At 56.2% G+C, this 18,241-nt stretch overlaps 1 protein-coding gene across 2 annotated transcripts; it reads left to right on the forward strand.

Annotated features, from left to right (window-relative positions):
* Positions 1 to 1,209: 1,209 nt before the first annotated feature.
* On the forward strand, positions 1,210 to 17,228 carry LOC102457841 (intercellular adhesion molecule 5-like). Of its 2 annotated transcripts, XR_016350699.1 has the most exons (8): positions 1,210 to 1,436; positions 1,914 to 2,186; positions 2,991 to 3,308; positions 7,577 to 7,849; positions 8,324 to 8,641; positions 10,372 to 10,614; positions 16,689 to 16,929; positions 17,175 to 17,228. XR_016350699.1 is itself a non-coding variant. In XM_089782202.1 (7 exons), the coding sequence occupies exons 1-7, from the start codon at positions 1,385 to 1,387 to the stop codon at positions 16,700 to 16,702; spliced, it is 1,491 nt and encodes a 496-aa protein (XP_089638328.1). In that variant the 5' UTR covers positions 1,210 to 1,384; the 3' UTR covers positions 16,703 to 17,228. The 2 variants fall into 2 exon arrangements, 1 of the variants encoding a protein (XP_089638328.1); XM_089782202.1 differs by having other exon boundaries at positions 16,689 to 17,228.
* The last annotated feature ends 1,013 nt before the right edge of the window (positions 17,229 to 18,241 follow it).

Consider the following 18,241-nt stretch of genomic DNA (forward strand, 5'->3'; position numbering starts at 1 on the left):
CTTGGCACCTCTAAGTCTCTTCCTCCTCCCTCGGCTATCCGGGTCTGTGGATGGCTTTCACACTTGGCTCTTCCTATGCACCCATTCCTCCCTCACACGCACTAGAATGACACAGCTTCTTTCTAGCACGTGGCTACTGTCACATTCTGCGCATCACACGCGTTTCCACACAGCAAAGAGTCGCTGCAGAAACTGGCTCACAATAAAAGAAATAAACCTAAGGGCAAAAGTGTGACCATAATGGATCTTTTGGTCTTTTTGCGCTTTAGCACTGGGTAAAGCCCAGAAAGCTCAGCTGAGGCAACCAAAATGATGAGGGGCTGGAGCACATGACCTACGAGGAGAGACTAAGGGATTTGGGTTTGTTCAGTCTGCAGAAGCGAAGAGTGAGGGGGGATTTGGTAGTAGCCTTCAACTTCCTGAAGGGAGGTTCCAAAGAGGATGGAGAAAGGCTGTTCTCAGTGGTGGCGGATGGCAGATCTAAGAGCAGGTTGGTCTCAAGTTACAGTGGGGGAGGTCTAGGTTGGAAATTAGGAAAAACTATTTCCCTAGGAGGGTGGTGACGCACTGGAATGGGTTACAAACATCTGCTCGTCCCTTGAGCAGCCCCGCACACACAAGGAAACCAGCTGCCATTTCCAGCGGATCCGACACAGCTGACACCCAGCGCACACTCGCCACACAGCGTAGACCAGACAGCCGACGGGGTGGGGTGCTGAGCAGCTTCAGGAATGCAAGCAGGCCGTGCTGGCCACTGGGTTAAATGATGCAGGGGGAAAAGTGAGCAGCCTGCCTGTTGTGTTACGTGCACATGTCCAGGCCCCTGGTTAAATAAATAACCAAAGAGCAGTGTTTTCTCCTGCAGAGCGTCTGTCTGTCTGTCTTGTAATAATGGCAAATGAGGCCCTGGCCCACGGATTGTTCCAGCTGTCAGGGCTCCATCCCAACCAAGGCAGCTCCCCGGAGAGCACCAGGTCCGGGGCGGGGTGGGGGGAGCCCGGTGTGCCCCGTACCCACAAGCTACGCGCGTGCGGCTGCTTGGGAGATTCCTTTGCCACCCAGCTGAGTTGCAGAGCGCCAGCAGGCAGGTTTTGTTTCTCTCAGTGGTGCACAGCCACATGTGTGGGGGACACGTGTAGCTGTGTGCCTTGCCCTGGGAAAGCCTGCCTTGGAAAGGGTAGAAAATCGGAAGTCCCTCGGCCAGCAAGGCTGGAAATCTCCTCCTCCCAGCGTGCCTCAGAAGGGTGGGGGCTTCCAGGAACAGCACTGAACTCTTCTATAAACACAGAAAGCAGCTTCCAGGCAGCTCACTTAGCGCTCAGCACCCTGCCTTTCCCGTGGGACGGAGCCGTCTGAGCCCCCGGGAAGCGGTGACCCCAGCCCCATGGCTCAGCTTCTCTTGCTCCTGGCCTGGGGTGTGCTGACAACTCTGACAGGTAAGGGACTGATCGCCCTCCCACACAGCCGCTAGTGTGGCTGCTGGCATCCACCACACTATGCGTGTGTCTACTAGTGTGCGTGTGTCTGTGTGTCCCGACATGTCCGCTGTGTGTGTGTACACAGCCTGTGTGACTACAGTATGTGTGTGTGTGCCTCCACCGGTCACTTGTGTGTGTGTTTCAACAGTCTGTGTCTGCGTTTGTCCACTGTGTCTCTGTGTATGCGTGTGTGCTAAAAGTTTCCAGACACACAAACCATATTCCACTCTTGTGAATCCTGTTGCTATGCTGCCCTTGCCCTCCCCCAGAGTCACTCGGAGCCCACGCTGGCAGCAGAGAGTGGGATCAGGGCCCGTGTGTGAGGCTGGTGAAGGGCGGGATCTCCAGGGGCTGAGCTCCTCCCTTCCTGTGTGTTTCGCATGCTGCTTTGCCATGCACATGCCCTAGAGACTCAGCGTGACGGGCGGGTTTCAGGGGCCGTGCAGGGCTCGTTCGAGGTGCACGTCTCGCCGGAAGCCCCCGTGGTGGAGCACGGAGGGTCCGTCTGGATAAACTGCAGCCACACGTGCGAAGATCCTGCTGCCCCGGGGGGCCTGGAGACCTCGCTCGCCAAAGCCAGCTCAAAACATGGACCCAGCTGGGTGGCCTTTCACCTCGTCAATATCCAGGAATGGGCATCGGCCCCTGTGTGCCACTTCGTGTGCCGAGGAGATTCGAGGCGTGCAACCGCAGCCCTCTCTGCTTACCGTAAGTGCCCCGGGCTCCCAGCTCTTGCCCCACTGAGACCTTCTGGCTGCCCTCAATGGGGCGCTGACACCATCTGGCCCTGGGCAGAGGACTGGCTGCTTTAGGGAGCAGGAAATGGGGCACGGGCCTTTCCCCGCAAGGGACGCTGGCTCTGACCCACTGAGCCAGGCGGCGCCTGCGTGGAGCTGCCCTCTGGCAGCGGTTGGGTGGGACGAGTTGCTGGGCCTCACTGGAGGCAGCCATCCACGTCCAGACCTCCTGCCCATTAGCACTCCTGCCAGCCGGGCGGCAAGTCTGCGCGTGGCTCTGGCCGCCAGTGGGTCCCCTCCGGGGCAGGACTCTGCTCGTGGGGAGCTTCATAGAATCATAGAATCATAGGACTGGAAGGGACCTCGAGAGGTCATTGAGTCCAGCCCCCTGCCCTCAAGGCAGGATCAAGCTCCGTCTACACCATCCCTGACAGATGTCTATCTAACCTGTTCTTAAATATCTCCAGAGAGGGAGATTCCACCACCTCCCTTGGCAATTTATTCCAATATTTGACCACCCTGACAGTTAGGAATTTTTTCCTAATGTCCAATCTAAACCTCCCCTGCTGCACTTTAAGCCCATTACTCCTTGTCCTGTCCTCAGAAACCAAGAGGAACAAATTTTCTCCTTCCTCCTTGTGACACCCTTTTAGATATTCCCTGGGGCTCCGCCTGCCTGGGGTGCAGCGATGCACGTTCCAGCACCTTTCCGCAGCCCCCGGGTCATAAGGGAACCAATTAACCCACCTTTGGGTCCTTCCTCCTCTGCCTCCAGGGGCGCCAGAGCAGGTGGTGCTGGAGCCGCTCCCAGTGATGGAGGTGGGCCGGGCCTATAACCTAACGTGCTGGGTTCTGAGCGTGGCTCCCGTCAAACACCTCACCGTGACCCTCCGCCAGGGGGGCTGGACCCTGCACACGGAGACCTTCCAGCACCACACCGGGGCCGAACCCAGCAACATCACGGTGACCCAAGAGATAACCCCTCTGCGATGGGACCATGGGCAGCAGGTCAGCTGCCACGCGGACCTGGACCTGACACTGCATGGGCCGCTTATCCAAAAGAGCAGCTCTGCCATGGAGCTCCAGGTGTATGGTGAGTCCCTGCATGGTCCGGGCACCAGCCCCCGCTACTGGTGCCAGACACTGCTCAGCTGAGCGCCAGACACCGCTCCAGACAGGTACAGACACCGCTCCGGCCGGGTACAGACACCGCTCCGGCCGGGTACAGACACCGCTCCGGCCGGGTACCAGACACCGCTCCAGACAGGTACAGACACCACTCCGGCCAGGTACAGACACCGCTCTGGCCGGGTACCAGACACCGCTCCGGCCGGGTACCAGACACCGCTCCAGACAGGTACAGACACCGCTCCGGCCAGGTACAGACACCGCTCTGGCCGGGTACCAGACACCGCTCTGGCCGGGTACGGACACCGCTCTGGCCGGGTACGGACACCGCTCCGGCCGGGTACCAGACACCGCTCTGGCCGGGTACCAGACACCGCTCCGGCCGGGTACCAGACACCGCTCCGGCCGGGTACCAGACACCGCTCCGGGCACCAGATACCACAAACTGGACACCAGACACCGCTCCAGCCGGGTACCAGACACTGCTCCGGCCGGGTACTAAACACTGCTCCGGCTGGGTACCAGACATCGCTCAGCTGGGCACCAGACACTGCTAGGCCGGGCACCAGACACCACTCAGGCCGGGCACCAGACACTGTTCTGGGTGCTGGCAGCTCAGCAGAGTCATGGCAGTTGCCAGCACTGCCCAAGCGCCAGGCTCCCATTGGCTTTTTCTGACTCCCCAGATGCATGCACCCCTGCCCACCAAGGGGGCGTTCAATGCTCCCCTGCCAGGGCGGATTCCCTGCTGTCCTGAGCCCACTGCTGGTCCCAGCTTGCAGTCTGAGATATCTGCTCCTCTATAGGCTTTTTAGCGACTAGTCCCCAGTAAACATAAGTTTATCAGGTTGCTGACTGGAGTATCGACTCCTCACTTTCGCAGAGCCCTAGGGTGGCTCCCGGAGCTAGCTTGAGCTGGGACTGCTCAGTCCCATCTCGAGCTGGCTCCTGGAGCTACCTTGCTGTGGCTCTGCAGAGCAGCACTTAGCGACTAATCGTAGTCCATACAAATTGTGGCAACTGCACGATTATCCAGATAACCACATTTTAACGTCCTTACTCCCCGGGGGTTGAGAAAACCAGGCTCACCCCTCGTGCAGACTGAGGTGTCTCCTACTCTTTGCACTACTTGCTAGTCCCAGCCAGCACCACCAGGCCCAGCTACCCATCCCCTGCCATTGGGGCTGGTGTCTCATACCCAGTGCACGCCAGGGCAGGGTTCCCAGCTTTATAAAGGGCTGCCCGCCAGCACCCAGGCCCTGCCTCGAGGGGGACGTACGGTCACATTCCCAAAGGGCTGGGCTTATGGGTGCCATTTATGGAGGGTTGAGGGGGGCAGTAGTCCCTCCTCCTGAGTTTGCATCCCTGGATTTCACACTCGAGCTCTGCTTAAAGCTGCATGCCCTGACTCCAGAGGCAGTTCTGAAATGCAACAGTGTGAGCTGCTTGCAGCTTTGCCTTTGTGGCAGGGAGTTTATCATCAAAAGAGGAAGACACGTGATTAAGAATAGCAAAAAAATGATCATTCAAGTAATTAAGAGACTGTTAGATCATCATGAAAACATCGCCCGGTACTTAAAAGCATGGGGAGGGGGGGAAGAGAAGAAGTAGCAAGGAGTGTTCTGCTGGGATTTGAATTTGGACTAGTACTGTTAAACTGTTAAAAATGTTCTTGAAAAGGGGGTAAATAGTGAGATGACAAAATTTGCAGATGATACAAAATTACTCAAAGCTGACTGCAAAGAGTTACAAAGGGAGCTCACAAAACCAGGTGACTGGGCAACACAAAGGCAGATGAAAGTCAGTGTTGATAAGTGCAAAGTAATGCGCATGGAAAAATATAAGCCCAACTATAGATGCAAAAATGATAGGGTCTAAAATAGCTGTTACTGCTCAAGAAAGAGATCTTGGAATCCTTGTGAATAGTTCCCTGAAAACATCTGCTCAACGTGAAGAGGCAGTCTTTAAATACAAACAACACCCCCCCCAAAAAAAAAAACTTAACAGAATATTGGGAATCATTAGGAAAGGAATAGAGAATAAGACAAAAAATACCTTATTGCCTCCATATAAAGTCATGGTATGCCCACATCTTGAATACTAGTGTAGGCAGATCTGGTCACCCATTCTAAAAAAAATCTACTGGATTTGGAACAGGTACAGAAAGGGCAACAGAAATGATCAGGGGTGAGGAACAGCTTCCATATGAGAAGAGATTAAAAAGACTGGGACTTTCCACGTGGAAAAGAAATGACTAAAGGATGGGGGAAATGTGAGAGGTCTAGAACATCATGAACGGTGTGGGAACATAGACTATGAACTGTTATTTACTCCTTCACTATCATAACATAAGAAGCTGACCCAATGAAATGTATAGGAAGCAGTTTTAAAACAAACACAATTATTTTTTCACAATTAACCTATGGAACTCTTTGCTGGGAGATGATGGAAAGGCACAAAGTGTAATAGGGTTCCACTAAGAACAAAATAAGTTCAAGGAGCACAGCTCCATCTACTAGTCAGAATGGGCAGGGGTGGGGTCTCGACCTTCTGTTTGCCAGAAACTGGGAATGGGCGACAGGGGAGGGATCATAAGATGTTTGTCTCTTCTGTTGATGCCTTTCTGAGGCACCTGGCACTGGCCACTGTGGGCAGACAGGACACTGGGCTAGATGGACCTTAGGTCTCACCCAGCCTGGCTGCTCTGATCTTACACAGAGCTCAAATGTATCTTCCCCTGCTGTAACCCACTAGCCCTTTCCAGAGCTGAGAGCGAGCCCCGAGTCCTGACGGTCGGTCTCTCTCTCTCGCTCTGCACTTGGGAAGAAAGTAAGCCCGTATGACAACATGAAGGCTAACCAGTGTCCCTGAAGTGTCAGAGCACCTTAGCGTTGGAGCAAAGAGGGGATCCTATTCATGGGAATTCGATACAGAGCTCCTGTCAGTTACCTGCTAAGTTATCTCCAAACACAAACCTACAATCTTCCTGTGCCTCAGTAGCCCTGGAAAGAGGCAATCTGTGTGTGCGGGGGGAGGGGGGTGAATGGAATCGGTCCCCCACATTTGCTGCTTGGCTTGTACTGAGCACGCTCAGTAAGACGGTGGATGCCACTGTCCTCATCTGCCTCCTGCCCTCCCCCATGCTCTCATTCTCTCCCCACCCCATCAGGGCATGCACAGGTCGCCCCCCATACAAATCGGCAATGGCGCCCCTGGCTGGGCACAGGAACAAGGGCCAAGCGTAGGGCCTGACCCAGCATGGGACACTCCCCTCTGCCCACCTGTCAGAGGGAAGGGGGATTGTCGGACCCCCCAGCAGCATCACTGGGGAGCTAGGCCTCCCACGGTGGCAGGCTGCTGCTTGCCCTTCAGGAGGATGGCTACTTCCCCCTCTGCAGTCTTTCCCACTCCGTGCCCCTTCCCCTCAGGGCCTGGCCTGGCCAGGGGGAGCAGGGCAGCATGCACTCAGGACGGGCCTTTGGTGACAGCAGCCATGTCTGGAGGAACCAGGCGCTAGATGGGGCGTGGATGGGGCTGCAGAGGTTGAAGGTGGGTGCGGTTTGGGGATGGAGAGGCAGTTAGACAGGGGATGGGCAGGTCAGTAGAGGAGCGCCGAGGGGCAGGGAGATACCCCATGGGTCTGTAGGACTAGGAAGTGGGGACAACAGGGGATTAGACACACAGGTTTGGAATTAAATCTGGAGCAAAAGGCATCCCAGCCCCTGTTGCGGCCACATCCCTGAACTTCCTCACTGGACCCAAGTGGCTCCCTGTGCTCCTGCCCCCGATGCTTCTTCTCACCCACAGGCCCCCCAAGATCCGAGCTCCCCCTACATGGAGGTGGGTGGGCAGCAAGATGACCGCCCACTGTGGGGCAACTGGGCCAACCCCGCCAGAGAGCTTGGTTCAACCTGCCTTAGGGGGACAGGCTGCACCCCACCGTCAACCATGGCCGGTCTGAGGGGCCTTAGCCCCATGATACAGTTGTCTGCTGTGTGTCTGAGTCCTGCGCAAGCGTGTATGTAGAAGTGTGCAGTGTTACTCGGTGCCCATGCTGGCAGCAGAGAGTGGAATTGGGACCCATGTGTGAGGCTGGTGAAAGGGCCTCCTGGCCCCGCCAGGGAAAAGAGGTCTCCAGGAGCTGAGCTCATCCCTTGCTGCGTGTCTCACATGCTGCTTTGCCGTGCACCTGCCCTGGACACGCAGCGTGACGGGCGGGTTGGGCCGTTTCAGGGGCCGTGCAGGGCTCGTTCGAGGTGCACGTCTCGCCGGAAGCCCCCTTGGTGGAGCACGGAGGGTCCGTCTGGATAAACTGCAGCCACACATGTGAAAATCCTGCTGCCCCGGGGGGCCTGGAGACCTCGCTCGCCAAAGCCAGCTCAAAACATGGACCCAGCTGGGTGGCCTTTCACCTCGTCAATATCCAGGAATGGGCATCGGCCCCTGTGTGCCACTTCGTGTGCCGAGGAGATTCGAGGCGTGCAACCGCAGCCCTCTCTGCTTACCGTAAGTGCCCCGGGCTCCCAGCTCTTGCCCCACTGAGACCTTCTGGCTGCCCTCAATGGGGCGCTGACACCATCTGGCCCTGGGCAGAGGACTGGCTGCTTTAGGGAGCAGGAAATGGGGCACGGGCCTTTCCCCGCAAGGGACGCTGGCTCCGACCCACTGAGCCAGGCGGCGCCTGCGTGGAGCTGCCCTCTGGCAGCGGTTGGGTGGGACGAGTTGCTGGGCCTCACTGGAGGCAGCCATCCACGTCCAGACCTCCGGCCCATTAGCACTCCTGCCAGCCGGGCGGCAAGTCTGCGCGTGGCTCTGGCCGCCAGTGGGTCCCCTCCGGGGCAGGACTCTGCTCGTGGGGAGCTTCCCTGGGGCTCCGCCTGCCTGGGGTGCAGCGATGCACGTTCCAGCACCTTTCCGCAGCCCCCGGGTCATAAGGGAACCAATTAACCCACCTTTGGGTCCTTCCTCCTCTGCCTCCAGGGGCGCCGGAGCAGGTGGTGCTGGAGCCGCTCCCAGTGATGGAGGTGGGCCGGGCCTATAACCTAACGTGCTGGGTTCTGAGCGTGGCTCCCGTCAAACACCTCACCGTGACCCTCCGCCAGGGGGGCTGGACCCTGCACACGGAGACCTTCCAGCACCACACCGGGGCCGAACCCAGCAACATCACGGTGACCCAAGAGATAACCCCTCTGCGATGGGACCATGGGCAACAGGTCAGCTGCCACGCGGACCTGGACCTGACACTGCATGGGCCGCTTATCCAAAAGAGCAGCTCTGCCATGGAGCTCCAGGTGTATGGTGAGTCCCTGCATGGTCCGGGCACCAGCCCCCGCTACTGGTGCCAGACACTGCTCAGCTGAGCGCCAGACACCGCTCCAGACAGGTACAGACACCGCTCCGGCCGGGTACAGACACCGCTCCGGCCGGGTATCAGACACCGCTCCGGCCGGGTATCAGACACCGCTCCGGCCGAGTACAGACACCGCTCCGGCCGGGTACAGACACCGCTCCGGCCGGGTACTAGACACCGCTCCGGCCAGGTACAGACACCGCTCCGGCCGGGTACCAGACACCGCTCCGGCCGGGTACAGACACCGCTCCGGCCGGGTACCAGACACCGCTCCGGCCGGGTACCAGACACCGCTCCGGCCGGGTACCAGACACCGCTCTGGCCACCAGATACCACAAACTGGACACCAGACACCGTTCCGGCCGGGTACCAGACACTGCTCAGCTGGGCACCAGACACCGCTCCGGGCGCCAGATACCACTAAGCCGGGCACCAGACACTGCTCCAGCCGGGCACCAGACACCGCTCCGGCCGGGTACCAGACACCGCTCCGGCCGGGCACCAGACACTGCTCAGCTGGGCACCAGACACCGCTCCGGGCACCAGATACCAGTAAGCTGGGCACCAGACACCAGTAAGCTGGGCACCAGACACCACTCCAGCTGGGCACCAGACACCGCTCCAGCCGGGCACCAGACACCGCTCAGCCGGGCACCAGACACCGCTCAGCTGGGCACCAGACACTGCTCAGCTGGGCACCAGACACTGTTCTGGGTGCCGGCAGCTCAGCAGAATCATGGCAGTTGCCAGCCTCGCCCAAGCGCCAGGCCCCCATCGGCTTTGTCTGACTGCAAATCCCTGCACCCCTGCCGACATTCACCCACAAAGGGGGCGTCCAGTGCTCCCCAGCCAGGGCGGATTCCCTGCTGTCCTGAGAAAAGGCAAAGGGTAGCTGGTGCGGTGCTCTGTCTTGAAACTGGCTAGCTGGGGCACTTGGTTGCCGGTGGAGGGGCAGGGTGCTCCCAGCCCGGCTCCCTGGGCTCCCTACACGCTGCTGTGCTAGAAACAGACAGCCTAGCAGGTTAGAAGGATTTGGAGGGGGAGCATCTGGCTCTGCCCCAGCCAGTAGCCTCCTGCCCCTCTGCCACCATTGCGGGGGGAGGTCTGCAGCCACACTTACCCTAGTCACTGAGTGTTTGGGTTTTTTTGTTGACTGGGGAGCGAGGGCACAGTTCATAGCCTGCTCTCACTCCTGGCTGCAAGGGGAGGGCTGAGGAGGAAGGACACGGGCTGTGATCTTTGCCACCGTCCCGAGCCAGCAAACATTTAAAAAAACACTCAGTGATCAGGGGAAGTGCGGCTGCAGTCCCCCGCGAAATGTTGCCCCTGTCCCCCAGCACTCACGCCACCCTCTGTCCTGAGCCCTGGTTCAGCCTGCCCTTTGGAGGACAGGCTGCACCCCACCCTTAGCCCCATTTTACAGATGGGGAAGCTGAGGCCTTCTCGTGACGTTATGCGGTCTTGGCTCAGGCCAGGGTCACTCTGGGTGCCATGGCACAGGCAGGGCTTAGCCCCAGGGCTCCCAGTCCAAGGCTGCTCCCTTGCACACAGGGCTCCGTGCTGCCCTAGTGTTAGCTGATGCTGCGGGGATGGGGGTCCTTTGCGCAGCCCTGGGACAGGCAAGAGATGGGGCTGCACAGCACAGGGCAGTGTAACCAACTCCCAACCTCACTTTCAGATGGGCCCAGGATGGACGACTCCAGCTGCCCCAGGAACCGGACCTGGGAGGTGGGGACGGAGCAAACCTTCTCCTGCGTGGCGCTGGGGAACCCCCCGCCGGCCGTGGTGTGCGCGAAGGATGGGGTGCCCTTCCGCACAGGGGTGCAATGGCGGGTCAGGAGCGAGGATGCCGGAACCTACCACTGCAAAGCCTCCAACGCGCACGGCACAGCCAGCCGGGAGGTGACCGTCCAGGTGAAGGGTAAGTGGCCTTTACTGTAGCTTCCAGCAAGCAACCTAGGGGGTGGGTCTGCAGAAACACCAAAGAGATTTAGGAGCTAAAGTGGATGGAATTCAAGTAAAAGCCCATTCGATTTTAATGGGATTTAGGAGCTCAAATGCCCCCAAACACCGCTGAGACCCCGTACAGGATCCCGGGCTGCCATTCCCTACCTGGCCCAGTGTCCCGTCTGGCCCTTCCATCCATGCGGCAGATGTCTGCAGGCTGAGCCGGGGACCTAGCAACACTCTTGCCCTAGACTGAGCAGGGCTGGGTCCAGTGTCCTGCAGCGTGGCTGGTTTCTGGGTTAGCTCAGTCCCATATTAATGATGTGCAATATGGCAGAATCAAAGGACATCAGGGCCCTGTCATGCCAGGCACTGCACAGACCCTGACTGAGACCAGGGCCCCATCGTGCCAGGGGCTACCCAGGCCCCCCACCAAGACCAGGGTCCCAGTCTCCTGCCATCACTCCAGATGTACCCCAAGATCAGAGCACCTGCATGACTCTCCTTCGTCCCTTTGGTCATTTATCTCCTTAGGTTTTGGCTCCTCTTATTCGTCTCCTTTCCCGTGTGGTTATATCTCCGATTCCTAGTGTCCTCAGCCCAGCCAGGATGGCCTCCCAGGCTGGCTCCTGTTACCTTTCACCCTTCCCCCCTGTTCTGAGCCCAGCCATCCAGCCAGGGCAGAGAACAGGAGAAACCAGCACTGGAGCCCAGTAGGAAATGGATCAATCAGAGCCCTTTAATGGAGAGATCCAAGCCCCACGAGGCACAGAAAATTGGAAAAGTCCCCAGGGTCCCTGCCATGTTTGGGGAACCCCCTCCCCCAACCCCAAGCAGTGAGTCAGACTCATCCTTCAGCAGCTGGAAGGAGCAGCTCAGTGCTGACCCAGCCCTGCTGGCACCCCAGCATCCAGCCAGACAATGCCAAATGCCCATTAGGAACTGGGCAAATAACAGCACAAGCTGCAAGACCAGGTCCACCCGGCGTGGCTCCTGCTGGCCACTGCACTACAACTCAGGAGCTGCGATGGGGGCTTCACCCATCAGGGAAACTGTCCACCCACATTAATCCAGGAGCTAAAATCACATGGCACCAAGTACAGGTCAGCTCCTGAGGAGGAGGCTGCAAAGCTCCCAGGGGCCTGATCCAACTGGTGCAAATAACGAATGTAAATACAGGTAGTCCCCGACTTACGTGGATCCGACTTACGTCGGATCCGCAGTTACGAACGGGGCTGCCCCAGAGTACACGGACTGCGGGACCTCGTGGTCCTGCCGCCCGTGTACTCTGGGGCTTTGCTCTGCGTCTCCCTGGTCTGCAGACCAGGAAGACGCAGAGCAAAGCCGCGGAGGGGCTCGGGCAGCGAGGCACCCCAGGCGCGCCTGGACTGCCCCGCCGCCGCCGGCTTCCCTGCGCTTTGCAAAGCCGCAGGGGGGCTCGGGCAGCGAGGCACCCCAGGCGCGCCTGGACTGCCCCGCCGGCTTCCCCGCACTTTGCAAAGCGGCGGGGGAGGGGGGGGGGACGGGGACGGGGGGGGCGGGCGGCTCGGGCAGCGAGGCACCTCAGGCGCGCCTGGACTGCCCCGCCGCCGGCTTCCCCGCGCTTTGCAAAGCCGAGGGGGGGGGGCTCGGGCAGCGGGGCACCCCAGGCGCGCCTGGGCTGCTCCGCTGCCGGCGTCCTCAGAGGCGCTCCCCATCTCCCTGGTCTGCTGGTCTCCAGCAGACCAGGGAGACGGGGAGCAAAGCCGCGGAGGACCCAGGCGGCGGGACCGCGGTGCATCTCGGTGCATCTCGGTCCGCCGCCCGAGTCTTCCTGGTCTGCTGGGGTGGGGGGGGCGCAGCTAGTACGCCCCCCCCCCCCAGCAGACTAGGCTTTTCTCTGGACGCCTGTGGCAGAGCAGCTGGGGTGCTGCCAGTTGGTCCCGCAGCGCAGCTCTGGACGCTACTGGTGCAACCCAGCAGCACCCCAGCTGCTCTGGTCCTGATTCAGCCGCTGCTGGTCATTTTCAGCAGTGGCTGAATCAGGACACCTGGGGCAGAGCAGATGGGGTGCTGCTGGGTTGCTCCAGTAGTGCCGAGGAGCGGCGCTACTGGAGCAACCCAGCAGCACCCCAGCTGCTCTGCCCAGGTGGCCCCAAGTCAGCTTCTGCTGAAACTGACCAGCGCTGACTACAGGAAGCCTGAGGCAGAGTTTCTCTGCCCCAGGCTTCCTGGAATCAGCTGCTGATCAGTTTCAGCAGCAGCTGACTTGGGGACGCTTGGGGTTCTTAAGTTGATTCTGTATGTAAGTCAGAACTGGCGGTCAGTTTCAGCAGCAGCTGAATATGGATGCCAGTTCCGACTTACATACAGATTCAACTTAAGAACAAACCTACAGTCCCTATCTTGTACGTAACCCGGGGACTGCCTGTACTCTGAATATGACCCACCAGCTCTCCGTGGGGTTACTGGTGGGATCAAGTGGCCACCAAGTCATATCCCCTACAAGACTTGGGAACCCAGAGGGGCCCAGAACAGCAAGGGTGTCATATTTGGGGGTGCTAGCCCTCCCGTCAATTTTGCACTGAGGCCTACTCACCCTAGCTCCAGCCAGAGCTCAGAACTGCAACACAGAAGGCCTGAGTGGTTCCTTGTGATGAATTCGGAAGCTGGGAGCAGCACAGCTTAGGGGACAGGGAATTTATTTATACACAAAGGCAGGATGATTAAGATAACAAAAGGCTTGTCATTAAAGTAAATTAAGGATCATTAGATGATCCTGAAGCATTGCCCGGCACCCCAGTCAGAAGATAGGAAATAAAACCCTAGAAATAAATGGTGAGCCTGGGGAGAAGTAAATAGCGGTGTCCCCAGGGGTCTGTACGGGGACCAGAGCCGTTCAACACGGTCATAAATAATCTGGAAAAAAGGGTAAACAGTGAGCTGGGAAAATGTGCAGAGGATACAAACTGTACTCGAGATAGTTAAGTCCAAAGCTGACTGCAAAGAGTTTCAAAGGGATTTCACAAAACTGGGTGACTGGGCATCACAATGGGGGTATGTCTACACTACAAAGTTAGTTCGAACTAACGGACGTTAGTTCGAACTAACTTTAATAGGTGCTACACTAGCGCTCCGCTAGTTCGAATTTGAATCGAACTAGCGGAGCGCTTAGTCCTCGTAAAATGAGGTTTACCTAGTTCGAACTAACGCCTAGTTCGAACTAGCTAGTTCGAACTAAGGGCTGTGTAGCCCTTTAGTTCGAACTAGTGGGAGGCTAGCCCTCCCCAGGTTTCCCTGGTGGCCACTCTGGCCAACACCAGGGAAACTCTATGCCCCCCTCCCGGCCCCGGACCCCTTAAAGGGGCACGGGCTGGCTACGGTGCCCGTGCCAGGTGCAAGCCTGCCAGCACCCAGCTAGCAGACCCTGCACCTGGCACGGCACAGAGCCACCCACCCGATGCCCCCCAGCCCACCCCCTCTTCCCGGGACCAGGCTGGCGGCTCCCGGGAGCTTCCCCTGGACTGCAAGAGGCGGGCACCTTCCTGGGCTAGTGCGGACATCGTGGACCTTGTCCACGATCTCCGCACTAGGCACAGGAAAGTGGCCGTCTAGGGCAGGAGAGCTGCCAGCCTGGCCACCCAGGACCAGGTGTGCATGAAAATCAAGGGGGTCCACTGAGACCCCCGACACTGAGCCCTGAGCTTACAATGGCCGTCCTGGGTCAGACCAAAGGTCCATCTAGCCCAGTAGCCTGTCTGCCAACAGCGGCCAACCCTAGGGACCCTGGAGGGGATGGACCGAAGACAGTGACCAAGCCATTTGTCTCGTGCCATCCCTCTCCAGTCTTCCACAAACTTTGGGCAGGGACTCCACTCCTACCCTCTGGCTAATAGGACTCCATGGACCCAACCTCCATCACGTTATCTCACTTCCCTTTAAACTCTGTTCTAGTTGTAGCCTTCACAGCCTCCTGCAGCAAGGAGTTCCACAGGTTAACTATTTGCTTTGTCAAGAACAACAACTTTCTCTTACTAGTTTCAAGCCTGCTACCCATTCCTTTCCTTTGGTGTCCTCTAGTCCTTCTTGATGGGAACTCAGGAAGAACTTTTCTGAATGCACCCTCTCCACCCAACCCCTGCTTTTAGAGACCTCTATCCTGTCCCCCCTCCGTCTCCTCTTTTCTAAGCTGAACAGTCCCAGTCTCTGTAGCCTCTCTTCATCTGGGACCTGTTCCCAACCCCTGATCATGTTAGTTGCCCTCCCCTCTCCCAGCCTTTCTCTTCCCCTCTCCCACCTCCTTTTCCCAGTCTCCCCCAGTTTTGTTCAATAAAGACAGAGTCAATGTTGGAAGAAACGTTATCTTTATTTTGTACATCAATAAGAAGGGGGGCTAGGGAAGGGTAAGTGGAAGGAGGTGAGGGAGGAATGGGGTACGTGCCCCCGATGGGGAGGACTGGGCTGGCTCTGCGGGCTTCTGGGGGTGGAAGCTCTCCTGCAGCCCCCCAATTGCCCCCTCTCCCCAGATGGCAGCCTGCGGCAAGTGCAGCTGGGCTGATGGCCGAGTGGTGTGATGTGCCCAGTGTGGGCACTCAGGGCACTCCAAGCCAGAACTTCTTTGCAAGAGGGGCACCCCTTAGAACTGTGTGTCCGGGGTGGGGGTCGGGACCCTTTAAGCGCAGCCCTCGGCTAGCCTGAGACAGCATCTCCACGCTCTAAGTCCTCCTCTGATGCCCTGCCGGCACTGCTTCCGGCCATCCTTAAGCCCTGTTCAGAGTCCACTCAATGTGGACTTACTAGTTCGAACTAGCAAAACGCTAGTTCGAACTAGTTTTTAGTTCTAGATGCGTTAGTTCGAACTAACTTAGTTCGAATTAACTAATTCGAACTAAGTTAGTTCGAACTAGCGCTGTAGTGTAGACGTACCCTGGCAGAGGAATGCAAGGTAATGCATGCACATGGAAAAATATAACCCCAATATACATATCAAATGAATGGGTCTAAATTAGCTGAACCCATCAATAAAGAGACGTAGGAGTCACTGTGGACAGTTGTCTGAAAACACCCGCTCTGTGTCTACTGGCAATCAAAAAAGCTGACAATGTTGGGACTTATTAGAAAAGGGATAGATAAGAACACAGAAAATACCACATTGCCTCTATATAAATCCATGCCACGCGCACATAGCGAATATTGTGCGCAGATTTGGTCAACCCATATCAACAAAGATATATTGGATTGGGAAAAGGGACAGAGAAGGGCAGCAGAAATTACTAGGAGTGTGAGGAGAGATTAAAAAGACTGGGACTTTTCAGTTTGGAAAAGAGAGGAGTAAGGGAGGGGACGTGCCAAGGTTTATAAAATCAGGAATGAGGTGGAAAAAATTGAATAAGGAAATGTTAGTTACTCCTTCAAATAAAACAAGAACTAGGAGTCACTCAATGAAATTAAAAGGCAGCAGATTTAGAGCGAACAAAACAAAATGTTTCTTCACAGTCCACATGTGGAACTCCCTGCCACAGGATGTTGTGAAGGCCAAAACTATAACAGGGTTCAAAAGTTCAAAAAGACATTTTCTCTCAATGGCTATTAGCCAGTATGGGCAGGGATCCAATACCATGCTCTGCATGTCCCTCACCTCTGTTTGCCAGAAGGTAGGAGTGGGTGAGGGGAAGAATCACTCAATAATTGCTGTGTTCACTCCCTCTGAAGCACTTGGCACTGGCCACTATCAGCAGACAGGATACTGGGCTAGATGGACCTTTTGTCTGACCCAGTCTGGCCAGTCTTATGTTCTTATATTCTGATGTTCTTGAGTTTCATTCTCTTAATCAGAGATAGAGATGCACAGATGTGGCTCCACACCCAGGTAATGATAATTCACACTGGGTTTGATAATAAACAAAAATGTCTTTATAAAAGTATAAAAGTAGGATTTAAGAGATTGCAGGTGAAAACAGACAGATCAAAGTGAGTTACTAAGTCCAAATAAACAAAACTTGCCAATTAAGCCTAATGCACTAACAGAGTTTGTTACAAATATATTTCTCACCTCTCTGCTTATTTCAGATAAATTCCTTTAAGTCAGAGCTAAGTTCTCATCTGGCCTGGATCTAATGGCTCCTTGAATATTCTCTTGGCATGAGGAGGCTGTGTTCAAAAACCAAGTTGAAGATGACATTGATTGCTTCCCATTCCTTAAAAGGAATTTCCCAAGGGCAGGAACCCTTTGTTTTCTCTCCCCATCCTCATGGAAAAACAGCTACTTTCTGTTTCTTTTTCTTTCACTTCATGCATCTGACAAAGTACAGTGAGCCCTCGCTACTTCGCGGTTCGACCATCGCGGATTCACGACTTCGCGGACTTTTTTCATTACGTATGTTCTGTACATTAAAGGGTGGTTTGTTAACAGTACTACGTAAAGGGAGGGTTTTAAAAGTCTGAATATACATGTTAAATAAATACGTAAATATGGTGTCCCTACTTCGCGGATTTTCAGCTATCGCGGTCGGGTTTGGAACCTATCTACCGCGATAAACGAGGGTTCACTGTAAGTTGCAACTCATGAAAGCTTATACCATAATAAAATGGTTAGTCTTTAAGGTGCAACTGGACTCCTTGTTTTTGCTGATGTAGTCTAACCTGGCTACCTCTCTGAAACTAGATTCAAAATGGATTTTAGCTCCACGTAGCATGGTCCCATGTCTTTGCAGGACCAACCACAGTTTGGGTTTACAGGAAAAACGAAGCCATTCACAGATTGTTATCTTCAGCACCGGGCCATTAAGCCCCTAAGTACCACTAATGGTTCCCAATATAAATTCTAGAATAATAAGCAGGTTTACACTTCATATTTCTAACTTCACATACAAGAGCAATACATGGCCATAAATGGAATAGACACATTCAGGGGATCACAGGCTCTTGAACAATAAGTTACTCGACCTTCTGTGCATAAAGCATATTCCAATTTTGCACATTCCTATTCAAAACCATATTTCTGTACAAAATAAAGGAGTGACACCGTTTCAAAGCAGGAGCAGATGGGGACCAGCAGCTGGGCCAGCGGGCACTGGCAGTGCATCCTTGCAACAGGCATGTGTGGCTTCCTCCTCACTGTCCTCTTCCTGCTGTGCCCAGTCACCCTATCCCCATCCCATTGCTCCCCCAAATTGCCCCCCTGTGGCGGGGTGCCTCCTGCTCCAGGCGCTGTACAGAGAAAAGTGCCTGGTTAGATCATTCAGCTCACCAGCACCCTGGCTGTCAGGCTCCTTCCTTCCCCTGCTGCCTCAGGCTGGGCCGGCACCCAGGGAGAGCTCAAGCCTTCTGGCCCAGAGCACTGGCCTGGAGGAGCAAAGTCCTGCATGTGCCAAAGCCCCACACAGCACTGGTCTGGGGAAGCTTCTCCACCCCCCACAATTCCCCGTAAGCTGGGTGCTTGTGTAGCTGCTCAGGAAAGAATCAGATGCCACCCAGCTGATTAGCAGAGAGCCTGCAGCTAGGTTTTCTGTTTCTATTGGTGGTGCACATTCACACAGCCTTTGGTGCACATACAATTTTATTCCACCCACGGAGGGAACATTGATGGGGAGGAGGCAATTTCCATTTCCATTTGTGCCCCA

Source organism: Pelodiscus sinensis, chromosome 15 (assembly GCF_052426305.1).
Source record: "Pelodiscus sinensis isolate ZL-2025 chromosome 15, ASM5242630v1, whole genome shotgun sequence".
Lineage (NCBI taxonomy): Eukaryota > Metazoa > Chordata > Testudines > Trionychidae > Pelodiscus > Pelodiscus sinensis.

Excerpts from the sequence above, each read along its gene's own strand:
- LOC102457841 (XM_089782202.1), top strand. The coding sequence starts at position 1,385 with ATGGCTCAGCTTCTCTTGCTCCTGGCCTGGGGTGTGCTGACAACTCTG. Across the intron at positions 2,187-2,990 it reads CGCAGCCCTCTCTGCTTACC|GGGCGCCAGAGCAGGTGGTG; the intron begins GTAAGTGCCCCG and ends CTCTGCCTCCAG. Across the intron at positions 7,850-8,323 it reads CGCAGCCCTCTCTGCTTACC|GGGCGCCGGAGCAGGTGGTG; the intron begins GTAAGTGCCCCG and ends CTCTGCCTCCAG.